The sequence below is a fragment of the Pseudophryne corroboree genome, chromosome 1, assembly GCF_028390025.1.
Source record: "Pseudophryne corroboree isolate aPseCor3 chromosome 1, aPseCor3.hap2, whole genome shotgun sequence".
Taxonomy (NCBI): Eukaryota; Metazoa; Chordata; class Amphibia; order Anura; family Myobatrachidae; genus Pseudophryne; species Pseudophryne corroboree.
Window position 1 is genome coordinate 486,704,169 of NC_086444.1, and position 13,966 is coordinate 486,718,134.

The window sequence follows — 13,966 nt, forward strand, 5'->3', positions numbered from 1 at the left end:
GACGGTAGAAATTCAAACGTATTTTCCAGTAGGGCCACACGTTATATGATTTTGGCAATGAAGGAGACGTTACATTTAGCTGATACTACAGATACCGTAAAACAGGGTATTATGTATGGTGTGAAAAAACTACAAACAGTTTTTCCTGAATCAGAAGAATTAAATGACGTGTGTGATGAAGCGTGGGTTGCTCCTGATAAAAAGTTGATAATTTCAAAAAAGTTATTGGCATTATACCCTTTCCCGCCAGAGGTTAGGGCGCGCTGGGAAACACCCCCTAAGGTGGACAAGGCGCTCACACGCTTATCTAAACAAGTGGCGTTACCCTCTCCTGAGACGGCCGCACTTAAGGATCCATCAGATAGAAAGATGGAAGTTATTCAAAAGAATATATACACACATGCAGGTGTTATACTACGACCAGCTATAGCAACTGCCTGGATGTGCAGTGCTGGAGTAGTTTGGTCAGAATCCCTGATTGAAAATATTGATACCCTAGATAGGGACAATGTTTTACTGTCGTTAGAACAAATAAAGGATGCATTTATCTATATGCGTGATGCACAGAGGGATATTTGCACACTGGCATCTCGGGTGAGTGCTATGTCCATTTCAGCCAGAAGAGCCTTATGGACACGACAGTGGACAGGCGATGCGGATTCAAAACGTCACATGGAGGTTTTGCCGTATAAAGGGGAGGAGTTATTTGGAGTTGGTCTATCAGACTTGGTGGCCACGGCTACTGCCGGGAAATCCACTTTTTTACCTCAAGTCACTCCCCAACAGAGAAAGGCACCGACCTTTCAACCGCAGCCTTTTCGCTCCTACAAAAATAAGAGAGCAAAGGGTTTGTCGTACCTGCCACGAGGCAGAGGAAGAGGGAAGAGACACCAACAGGCAGCTCCTTCCCAGGAACAGAAGCCCTCCCCGGCTCCTGCAAAAACCTCAGCATGACGCTGGGGCCTCTCAAGCGGACTCGGGGACAGTGGGCGGCCGTCTCAAAAATTACAGCGCGCAGTGGGCTCACTCGCAGGTAGACCCCTGGATCCTGCAGATAATATCTCAGGGGTACAGGTTGGAATTAGAGACGGATCCTCCTCATCGTTTCCTGAAGTCTGCTTTACCAACCGTCTCTTCCGAAAGGGAGAGGGTGTTGGAAGCCATTCACAAGCTGTACGCTCAGCAGGTGATAGTCAAAGTACCCCTATTACAACAAGGAAAGGGGTATTATTCCACTCTATTTGTGGTACCGAAGCCGGATGGCTCGGTAAGGCCTATTCTAAATCTGAAGTCCTTGAACCTCTACATAAAAAAGTTCAAGTTCAAGATGGAGTCACTCAGAGCAGTGATAGCGAACCTGGAAGAAGGGGACTTTATGGTATCCTTGGACATCAAGGATGCGTATCTACACGTTCCGATTTACCCCGCACACCAGGGGTACCTCAGGTTCATTGTTCAAAACTGTCACTATCAGTTTCAGACGCTGCCGTTCGGATTGTCCACGGCGCCTCGGGTCTTTACCAAGGTAATGGCCGAGATGATGATTCTTCTTCGAAGAAAAGGCGTATTAGTTATCCCATACTTGGACGATCTCCTAATAAGGGCAAGGTCCAGAGAACAGCTGGAGACAGCTTTAGCACTATCTCAAGAGGTGCTAAGACAACACGGGTGGATTCTGAATATTCCAAAATCCCATTTAATCCCGACAACTCGTCTGCTGTTCCTAGGAATGATTCTGGACACGGTTCAGAAAAAGGTTTTCCTTCCAGAGGAAAAAGCCAAGGAGTTATCCGATCTGGTCAGGAACCTCCTAAAACCAGGAAAGGTGTCAGTACATCAATGCACAAGAGTCCTGGGAAAAATGGTGGCTTCTTACGAAGCAATTCCATTCGGCAGATTCCATGCAAGAAAGTCACACAAGGAAGAAACTTCCAGGGAGTATGGACGAGTCTGGAAAAGTCTCTTCACATAAACATTCTGGAACTAAGAGCAATCTACAATGCTCTAAGCCAGGCGGAACTTCTCCTGAAAGGAAAGCCGGTGTTGATTCAGTCGGACAACATCACGGCGGTCGCCCATGTAAACAGGCAGGGCGGCACAAGAAGCAGGAGTGCAATGGCAGAAGCTGCCAAGATTCTTCGCTGGGCGGAGAATCACGTGATAGCACTGTCAGCAGTGTTCATCCCGGGCGTGGACAACTGGGAAGCAGACTTCCTCAGCAGACACGATCTTCATCCGGGAGAGTGGGGTCTACATCCAGAAGTCTTCAACATGTTAATAGACCGTTGGGAAAGACCAATTGTAGACATGATGGCGTCTCGCCTCAACAAGAAACTGGACAAATATTGCGCCAGGTCAAGAGATCCACAGGCAATAGCTGTGGACGCACTGGTAACTCTTTGGGTGTACCAGTCAGTGTATGTGTTTCCTCCTCTGCCGCTCATACCAAAGGTATTGAAGATCATACGGCAAAGAAGAGTAAGAACAATACTAGTGGTTCCGGATTGGCCGAGAAGGACTTGGTATCCGGAACTTCAAGAGATGCTCACGGACGAACCGTGGCCTCTACCTCTGAGAAGGGACCTGCTACAGCAGGGTCCCTGTCTTTTTCAAGACTTACCGCGGCTGCGTTTGACGGCATGGCGGTTGAACGCCAGATCCTAAAAGGGAAAGGCATTCCAGAAGAAGTCATTCCTACCTTGATTAAGGCACGGAAGGAAGTCACCGTGAAACATTATCACCGCATTTGGCGAAAATATGTAGCGTGGTGCGAGGATCGGAGTGTTCCGACGGAGGAATTCCAACTGGGTCGTTTCCTACATTTCCTGCAATCAGGATTATCTATGGGTCTCAAATTGGGATCCATTAAGGTTCAAATTTCGGCCCTGTCAATATTCTTCCAAAAAGAATTGGCCTCTGTCCCTGAGGTCCAGACTTTTGTCAAGGGAGTACTGCATATACAGCCTCCTGTGGTGCCTCCGGTGGCACCGTGGGATCTAAATGTAGTTTTAGATTTCCTCAAATCCCATTGGTTTGAACCATTGAAAAAGGTGGATTTGAAATATCTCACATTGAAAGTGACTATGTTACTAGCCCTGGCCTCTGCCAGGAGAGTATCTGAATTGGCGGCTTTATCTTATAAAAGTCCTTATCTAATCTTCCATTCGGATAGGGCAGAACTGCGGACTCGTCCGCATTTTCTCCCTAAAGTGGTATCAGCATTTCATCTGAACCAACCTATTGTGGTGCCTGCGGCCACTAGCGACTTGGAGGACTCCAAGTTGTTGGACGTTGTCAGAGCCTTAAAAATATACATTTCAAGGACGGCTGGAGTCAGAAAATCTGACTCGCTGTTTATATTGTATGCACCCAACAAGTTGGGCGCACCTGCTTCTAAGCAGTCGATTGCTCGTTGGATTTGTAACACAATTCAACTTGCACATTCTGTGGCAGGCCTGCCACAGCCTAAAACTGTAAAAGCCCACTCCACAAGGAAGGTGGGCTCATCTTGGGCGGCTGCCCGAGGGGTCTCGGCATTACAACTCTGCCGAGCAGCTACGTGGTCGGGGGAGAACACGTTTGTAAAATTTTACAAATTTGATACCCTGGCAAAGGAGGACCTGGAGTTCTCTCATTCGGTGCTGCAGAGTCATCCGCACTCTCCCGCCCGTTTGGGAGCTTTGGTATAATCCCCATGGTCCTTTCAGGAACCCCAGCATCCACTTAGGACGATAGAGAAAATAAGAATTTACTTACCGATAATTCTATTTCTCGGAGTCCGTAGTGGATGCTGGGCGCCCATCCCAAGTGCGGATTATCTGCAATACTTGTACATAGTTATTGTTAACTAATTCGGGTTATTGTTAAGGAGCCATCTTTAAGAGGCCCTTTCTGTTATCATACTGTTAACTGGGTTTAGATCACAAGTTGTACGGTGTGATTGGTGTGGCTGGTATGAGTCTTACCCGGGATTCAAAATGCCTCCCTTATTGTGTATGCTCGTCCGGGCACAGTACCTAACTGGAGTCTGGAGGAGGGTCATAGGGGGAGGAGCCAGTGCACACCACCTGACCTAGTAAAGCTTTACTTTTTTGTGCCCTGTCTCCTGCGGAGCCGCTATTCCCCATGGTCCTTTCAGGAACCCCAGCATCCACTACGGACTCCGAGAAATAGAATTATCGGTAAGTAAATTCTTATTATTTAAACAGTCAGGCTGACCCCATGAGGAAGGTGCAATAGCCGAAACGGGCCGTAGGGATGGCCATGTGTCTATTAGCTGACTACATCCATGAAGTTCGGATGAGTATATATGCTGCATTTTTGTATATGAAAGTCTGAAGCTTTTTAAGTATTAAAGAATGTTTTTCATTGCTTAAAAAGGTGGTGTGCTGGTTTACTACTGTTTTTCAAGTTGGGTTACCGTAGACTCAAATACTATATATATATATATATATATATATATATATATATATACACACAGTGGTCGAAGTGGGGCGGTATACGGCGGTATAGTATACCGCCACTTCTTCCACTGACCCGGAAATGAGGAAATGAAAGTGCAGCAGGAGGCGAGGGAAGTGGCCATCCTGCTGCACATGTTGCCTCCATCCCTGCTTGGCGGCCGGCGGCTGTGTAGAGCGCAGTACTAGCTCACAGCCGCTCACCGCCGCCCACCACTCACCGCCGCCCACCACTCATTGCCGCCAGCCGCTCACCGCCACCAGCCGCTCACCCGCAACAAATGAGTCAGGTAATGTTCCCCTGCTGTCACCCTCTCTCCCTGTCATTACTGTCCCTGCTGTCACTCTCTCTCTCCCTGCTGTCACTGTCGTCACTCTCTCCCTGCTGTCACTCTCGTCACTCTCTCTCTCTCTCTCTCTCTCTCTCCCTGCTGTCACTGTCGTCACTCTCTCTCCCTGGTGTCACTCTCTCTCTCCCTGCTGTCACTGTCGTCACGCTCTCTCCCTGTCGTCACTCTGGCTGTCCCTTCTGTCACAATTTCGGCTCATTCAGTGTGCTACAATGTGAATTTCGGCTCATTCAGTGTGCTACATTATGAGTTTCGGCTCATTCAGTGTGCTACAATGTGAGTTTCGGCTCATTCAGTGTGCTACAATGTGAATGTCGGCTCATTCAGTGTGCTACAATGTGAATGTCGGCTCATTCAGTGTGCTACAATGTGAATTTCGGCTCATTCAGTGTGCTACAATGTGAATGTCGGCTCATTCAGTGTGCTATAATGTGAATGTCGGCTCATTCAGTGTGCTATAATGTAAATTTCAGCTCATTCAGTGTGCTACAATGTGAATTTCGGCTCATACAGGGTGCTACAATGTGAATTTCGGCTCATTCAGTGTGCTATAATGTGAATTTCGGCTCGTACCGTGTGCTGTAATGTGAATTTCGGCTCATACCGTGTGCTATAATGTGAAAGGGGCACCAGTACTAGATAGTACTATAAGGGGTTCTACTACACTGGACACGCCCCCTTTTGGGTGACCACGACCCTTTTCTGGAGCATGCGCGCCTTTGGCGCGCGCATAACTGCGTCCTTGACTTTTGCATACCCCTACTTCAAAATGTACACTTCGACCACTGTATGTATGTATATATATATATATATATATATATATAATTTTATTACTTTTATTGTGTATTTATACGGCAGCACAAGGGTTCTGCAGCGCCTAACAAAGTACATAGGGGGTAATTCCAAGTTGTTCACAGCAGGAAATTTTTTAGCAGTTGGGCAAAACCATGTGCACTGCAGGGGGGGGGGGGGGCAGATATAACATTTGCAGAGAGAGTTAGATTTGGGTGGGTTATTTTGTTTCTGTGCAGGGTAACTAGCTGCTTTATTTTTACACTGGAATTTAGATTGCAGATTGAACTCACCACACCCAAATCTCTCTCTCTCTGCACATGTTATATCTGCCCCCCCTGCAGTGCACATGGTTTTGCCCAACTGCTAAAAAATTTCATGCTGCGATCAACTTGGAATTACCCCCATAGAGAGCAAAAAAGGAAAACAAAATTGGTAAACAGTGACTTACAGAATAAGACACTGTAGGACATGGTATATAAACATTTCTGCATCTGAGAACATAACCAATGGGGGACCTACATTTTTGGGGCCCTAAAGCTTAAACTGTTATGGGGCCCCTTTGCAACTATGCCATATCCAACAAAGTCCAAATGGCATTGCTGCCCTTGTAAGGACCTCAAGGCCCAAATTTTGGAGAATGGGGTGGTGTGGTGGAGTCCTTGAAAATGGGCCATACAGTGAGCCCCTTCCCACCAGTCTGCGTCTTCGGGGACCGGTCAGGTATTTGCCATGGTGAGAGAGACATGTCTTGATAAAATGGACTAGGTCCCTGAAACGTTGCTGTGTCTGTTTTTACTTCTGCCTGATTTATTTAACAAACCATAGTTTGTGGGGGGGGTTTTGTGTTTTTTTTTTATTCAGTGGTTAATAACAGAACAGGTGATGTATGCTTCATATAAACAAAGTGGGGAGTGATATTGAGGTGGGTGAAGAAAGGTGGGTAGCTATGCCCTCCATGGTGCTAGCCACAGACCACACACCCATATCAGTACTCACACCCCCACCATGCTGGTCACACCCCTGCGGCGGTGCACAATAGGCCCTCTATAAATTTCAGCTCCAGGCCCATCAGGACCTTAATCTGGCACTGCATTTATGTATCAGACACATTTTCCTGGGCAAAATGTGCAAAAATGACATGTACACTACATGGACTATTTTTACTGATCAAAGTTTTATTTTCTATGTCAAAATATATTGAAATGTGTTTATTTGGGATGCAATTAATTTGACAGCTGTCAGGATCCTGGTATTCAGGATACCGGCGCCGGAATCCCGACAGCTAGGGAAATTCCGGCGGCCGGAATACCAACCAAAGCCTCGTATTCCCACTCAGGTGGTGGTCCACACCACCACCCAAGGGGAATATAATAGTGTGGCGAGCGCAGCGAGCCTGCAAGGGGACTCTCTGTGCCCGCCATTGGAATTCCGGCTGTCGGGATTCTGGCATCTGCCTCCTGACCACCGGGATCCCGACCGACAGTATTTCATACCAGAGCTGTTTATTTATTGCAAATGTGCTTGAAAAGTGTTTTTATAATTGAATTCCAACATTTTCATAACCCACTAAAGACACCTCTAAATTCTATGAGAGCTTTAGAGCTGTTTTGTGTCCAATTTGCAATATTGGACTCCATTACATTGGCCAAGTTGTATACTTAACATGGGCAAAACATCTGGATCCGACTTTTTATCGGGCTCTCTAATGTAGAGCTGAAAGCATCCGGAAAAGCCGCTTTGCGGGCACTAATACATCAGCCGACTTTGCAGAATGCCCGATGTTTGTGGCAATAGCCGCAAACATTGGACATTTTGCCGTTATCGGCTCCCATTACATCCTGGCCATGGGATCGGGGATAAGTTCCCGGTCCCATGTATTTTCACAGCTTTGGCGGCTGTTTATCGGGGATTATGCTTTGTGTGTTTGAGACATGCGAAGCATAATCCCCGTTAAGTGCCAGCATCGCAGGAAAAGGATGCCGTCATCGGGGGCTTAAAGGATAGCCCCCGGCAATCCTATTAGCAGCAGTAAAGTATCGCTGCTAATAGGATATCCCTAATAATGTTCACTAAGACAATGGGCTATATATACTAAGGTGTGAGTTTCATAGAAGTGGAGATGTTGCCTATAGCAACCAATCAGATTCTAGCTATTATCTTCTAGAAGGTGCTTGATAAATGAGAAGTAGAATCTGATTGTTTGCTATGGGCAACATCTCCACTTCTATGAAACGCACACCTTAGTAAATATACCTCATTGAGTAATAAAACAAATAATAATTATGCTTCAATAAACAGTATAATGCTGACTACTATAATTTCTACTTTCTATTTAGGGAAGGTGATTAAGATGACAAACCGTCATTTTCTGAATGACACTTGCCTGGCCAATATAGGACTTCATCATCCCGAGTCATTATCGTTATATCGCTGTCATGATGATACTCAAAGCATTACAGAAGAAGGTCTTGGAAATCTTTTTCAACATTGCAAGAATTCGCTCATGGTAAAACATAAGAAATATTTCTCATTTAGTTATGATTTATCTAATTTTGAACTGTTACTGTATTTGTTTATTCTTAAAAACTCTTAACTCTATTTCTCTTTGTCAGAAATATTATATACGCTTAATTTCTATATTTTGGTAGGGATAATATACTACATATATATATATATATATATATATATATATATGTAGTATATTATTCCTACCAAAATATAGAAATTAAGCGTATGTTTGTCAATCACAGCTAAACGTTTCAATTGATTGATTTAACAATTGGTATAAGAATGTTTTAGAGACTGGGTTAAAGCATAGGCTGTGTGTTTTCTCATAGCTCCCACTTACATTCCTGTTTTTTAGATACCTCTGCACCACTTATAACGCACATGCATCGCTTGGAATCCGCCAGGCACAGCACATAATAGAGAGATCTGTAGTGCAATTTGAGAGAGAATAAGGTCACATGATTGTAGCAGTGGCGGAACTTGTGAGTGGTGTGTGCAGGTGCAAAAGTATACTTTGGGCCCCCCTTCTCCACCCCAACCTAAGTTTCACAATGTGCCTCACAGCAAGCAAGGAGAGGCAGAGGGTGAGAGTGTAAGGCAGGGGGAGTCAGATGGCGATAACTGAATGGAGGGGGTGGCAGAGGGTGGCAATGGAAGGCAAGGGGAGGCAGATGGTGACAGCGGAATGCAAGGAAGATGGTGACAGGGGGAGCAGTGGGTGACAGGGAGAGACAGTGGGTGTCAGGGGTACCAGCACAATGTCCTGCACGGTGTGGAGAACAGGGGGCAGGTACCTTGGTGGGGGCAGAAACACATCGGCCTTTGGTCTGTCTATGAGAGGGGCTCCCGCCGTTTGTGCTTTCCTCAGTTTATCACTCAATCAGGATGACTCTGACAGTGCCAGTTTCACCTGTTGTGGCTGCCTTTAATTCAGACAGCAGTGAATCAGAAAAAATGTACAGCTGTCTGTTTATTAGAGGTACAGTAGTAAGTGACTGTGATCATCAGCGCTGATAAGGGGCGGGACTCCTCTATCAATCTGACACACACAAGGTCAGTCCTGCCTACCTAAGGTAAGGGGCAGGTCCCTCAGGCAGTGCAGCTCACCCTGCTTTCTGCACTGAGCCATTCAACATTGCTAAAAATGGTCTATGGGGGGCGGGGGATAACTCATTGCTGGTCTGGGCAGCAGTGGCTCCCTTCATCCTCAGGGGCCCCGGTGCAGAGCACCTGCTTCACCAATGGTAATTCTGCTTCTGGTTTGTAGCTTATAGTATGTCATGTCAGTGTCTTTGTTCACAATGTGTAGGAGTCTGCTAGAATAAATATGTCACCTCTTCTGATTGCTGTTAATAATAGTATGCAGCCTTAAATTAACATTGAGATACAAAGTGAGATGTAATAGCATCCGAGATTGCTGGAGGTGCGGGATGCTGGCCAATCTGGGACTTTTTTTTAAAGCGACAGTCATTTACAATGCAAAATCATGCCTTGCAAATGACTGCCGCTTTAAAAAAATGTCCGAGATCAGCCGGCATCCCACACCTTCGGCAATCTCGCCTACTGTCTGAGATCGCTTTTCATAGCGGTTGCCTGACCTCACAATTCAGATAACTTGAAAGCGGATCTACATTACAAGAAAATCCTTAAAGAGGTTGGAATCTATTTTAGAAAAAGTCCTGGTCCTCTGATCTACTGCATTTGTTCCCTTTGCATTTCAACATGGTTTGTTCCAAATACAAAGTTACTTGATTGTTTTGCTTCCCTTCTAAATCAGAATCAGGCCATATGTACGGTAGTTAAGGTTGGTTTTTCATCAATCATAAATGTTTAAGCGATTGCCCATTTCCCAATCTTTCTAACTGCCTCTTTAAAAGGGGATTGTACTGTATGTACTTATAGTAAGTGTGTTATTTTAGTATTCTAACCTGAATTGTGCATTGCAAAAACATTAAAAACTTTAAAGTGCAGCCTAGTACTACTCCAGGACCTTCATTTTTTTTGAGTTTCAACATTATCCTCTTCATGTAATGCTCTATCTAGCTAGCGATGTTTATTTCACAAATCAACCATGCAAATGAGCAGACATTGGGACTTTATTACATGAGTCCCTATTATTACACATTTAAATGTTCTTATTCCACTGGTATGAAAATGTGTTTTGTGTTTAAAGTGCATCGAGATAGTAATAGCATACTTGCCTACTTTCCTGGAAGTTGCAGGAGACTCACGATTTTTCAGGTACCCCTGCAAGAGTAGACAGATCTCCCACATACCCCCTGCTTCCTTGTAAAATGGACAGGATGAATAAGTGTGTACATTAAATTTATAAATATAAAATTGTGAAAAGCGGTACCTGTAAAAAAAGAGAAATTATTAGTGGTATAATGTTTACACTCTTTTGAGTGAATTTGGGTGAAGGAGGTAGCCCGCAACACTTGTTTTTTAATTGTCCTGATTTACCGGAGGAAACATCAGCTGCACCTGAAGCCGGGATCAACATCTCACCAGCGCACAGCCCGCAGGACGCAGCGGGACTCGTAAGCGCTGCCAGCCCCGTCAACAGCCGCAGAAGAGGACACATCAGAGCCGCAGTGCTCTCAGCGGCCCCGGAGCTATAAGTACAGGGTAAGGTAGGAAACCACCGGTAAATCAGGACAATTAAAAAACAAGTGTTGCGGGCTACCTCCTTCACCCAAATTCACTCAAAAGAGTGTAAACATTATACCACTAATAATATCTCCCTTTTTTTACAGGTACCGCTTTTCACAATTTTATATTTATAAATTTAATGTACACACTTATTCAATACTAATAGCGCTTTCTTTTAAAACATCACAATATCAATTCTTAAGAAAGCAGCTTATATCCCATTAGCGCAGTAAATTAAATATATCCAAGGATGAGACGATAGTACTGGGGATGTGGTGCCATTCGGAGGGTGGCGGGGCTAAAAGACACCAATTGCGTACTTTTAGCCCGGACACATATCCGAGGACATGCAAATTGCATTATTTTCCTGTGATGGGGTGGGGACTAATATTGTGGGGGCCCCGGCCCTGCCCTCGAGCTGGCCAGCAGTGGCTCCTCTCTGGGCTTTTCCCAAAGAGGAGACTCCAAAAGTCGGCATGTATGGGTAGATGTGAAACTGTAGAATTAGGCCTAATCTTTGTCAGGGCTGCCATGAGATCTTTTAGGCCTAGGTAAGAGGGGAAGGTATGTGTGGGGGGGAGAGCATATCCCATTGCGAATACTCGGCCCCTGTTACATTCTGCTAAAGAAGTGGCCATGGCATGTTAGTGTATGGCTGTATCGCCCAGATAGGCCCAAGCTCTTTCTATGCTCCTCGGGGCTTCTGATCTCTGCTACCGTACAGAATGTGGAAAGGTCAATTCCTTTTGGCTTGAGAAAAAATTATTCGGATTTTGTACCCAATCATTTTCAAAATGAATTATCATTGATGTTATCTGTGTTCGGTCTAGTGACTATGTTAGGAAACTCCTGCACTATTGGTGTGAGCCCTCAAGAGAGTCTTTGCTAATAGCAATCCTCCGCTGTTCCTTTAGTGCTTGTTATGCATACTGGTACTTAGGGGGCCGTCTGGACTTAAACCTCCAGCAGTAGGGTCTCACACAACAGGCTGGAGTCCACAGGACAATGGACTGTGAGTAATTGAGGATTAGAAACACATAGGAGCACGGAAGGTGAGGTCAGAGCTGTGTTGGAATCAGAACCAGGGCAGATGAGGCTCTGTGAAGATGGCTAGTAGGCACTGGGTAGATGGTATGCAGGCACTGAGCAGATAGAATGCAGGCACAGAGTGAATGGTATATCTTGCAGGCTTAGCACAGGTACACTGGGAAGGCAGACGAATGATTAACACACTACCTGATGTGTGTACCCAGTGATATCGTGGGAGACGAGACCCGGCGGGAGGTGGTCTGGCATTGGCAAATGCATTCAAGCTTGCCAATGCCGGCAGTGATGGATTAATGTCAGGGGCCATGCTGCATTCGACAACATGGACCTTGCTAGCGATCTCTTTCGTCGACCCTTCATCCAGGCCTGGCAGAGGATGTCGATGCCGACGCGCAGGAGCTCGCATTGTCAGCGACATAGCGGGTACACACTAGACAATGTACCCGAATTGTTGGTCCCATCCGCCGGATCAGACTACATATCTTCTAGTGTGTACCCAGCTTTAGTCCGGAGAAGGAAATTATTTTAATTGATTTGATTTTAGCAATTAAGAAATTGTAATAGAAAGGACAGCAGATTAAGGAGGGTAGATGTTGCCATAGCAGCTAATCAGACTCTAGCAATAATATATCTAATATATTCTAGAAAATAACTAGAATTTGATTGGGTGCTATGGGTAACACCTACATTTTTATTATTTATAGTTTTAGTAACTGTACCCCGTACTGAGAGCATACAGAGCAGAACAAAGGTGTACAATTAAGTTAAAATAATTATTAGATTTGGAGGCCAAATAGATGGTTAAAAGTTTTATTGATTTCCTTTTAGTGCCTGACTCACAGAATTTTGCTTGCAGCTCTATGGGTCTGAAAAGAAAAATCCACGAGTCGGCAGTACCATAAGTGTGGCATAGCGTCACATCTACTGGCACCCGCAATGTCTTCACAGGGAATAGCTGGTCACACTTCTGCTGCAGTGCTTAACATTGTACACATTACTAAGAATGTTGTTTGCCTAATTTGTTGTACGTTTCAATGACAATATTATTTTCTGCTTGGCAGATTCCTAGGGCCACTATGGGGGGTTTTCAATTAGCCGCAATTATGTAATCTGTGGATGCGGCTAATGTTTTCGCACCAATCTTCAAAAAAATCGGGTTATCGCAGCCTGCGCGCACCCATTTATCGCACTTATCCTATTCCAAATCTGTGATATCAGCAATCATGAGATAATTCTAACCAGCGAAAGCATAGGAAAAAGTGGGGAAATGTACCTGTACCCCCACAAATGCCAAACTAATATCGGAAAACATTATGGAAGTCTATTAGTGGCCATAATATATTTTTGACCCGAAAAAATACATAATTATTGGCTAATTAAAAATTATTAAAAACATCTTATACTTATTGCCGCTAATAGGATACCAAATTATTGTATTTGCGAAAATTTATCATGAAACAGCAATAACGCGGCTACTTGGATACCCCCTTAATGTGTATTCCACTTTGCAACCTGTGCACTGGTTTTATCTACCAGGACTCATCCATTATCATGCCCTGTAAGATGAGCATTCTGTACATCATTCTAAATTATACCCCTTTTCCACTAGAAGTCTCGGGTCTGACCCGGGATTTGGAACACGGTTCCAAGCCAGGTCAGACCCGAGATGGACCCCTTTTCCACTACGGCGCCGACCCGGAAATATCCCATGTAGGCGCCGTTTACACTGCACCCGGGTACAGTGTCTTCTGCCCGGCGCTTGGAGATGACGTCATCTTCAAGCGCCGGGAAAACCGGCAGATCGGGACCCCCGGTGCATGGCCTCGGTCCCGTTAGGCCATATCCTTAATTCCATGCTGCCCCACTCTGGAAGCTGCTGGGCTGCCCCCAGCCTCCGGCACACGCTTTCCCAGCCAGCGCTGCTGACTGCATAGCAGGAGAGACAGCAGCGCTGACAGCATGCGCTGTCCCCCCCAACCTCCCGACCGCCCGCGAGACCCTGCGGTCAGAGAGGTATGGGATCTTCACATGCTGTAAACGGGTCCCGTGTCGGCTGACACGGGTAACTCGTTTACACTACACCTTACCCGGGTCATTCCCGTGTCCTACCCAGGTAGCTACCCAAGTAGGATTCCCGGATCACTTGACCCAGGT

General features: G+C 45.5%; 1 protein-coding gene across 2 annotated transcripts in view; it reads left to right on the forward strand.

The window, feature by feature from the left end:
• Nucleotides 1-13,966, forward strand: part of LOC134895092 (uncharacterized) — a 253,869-nt gene that overhangs the window by 151,447 nt on the left and 88,456 nt on the right. For both annotated transcript variants that reach the window (XM_063913810.1, XM_063913811.1), the window contains one exon: nucleotides 7,942-8,111. In XM_063913810.1, coding sequence (XP_063769880.1) covers nucleotides 7,942-8,111 — 170 coding nt within the window. The remainder of the gene's footprint in view (nucleotides 1-7,941; nucleotides 8,112-13,966) is intronic.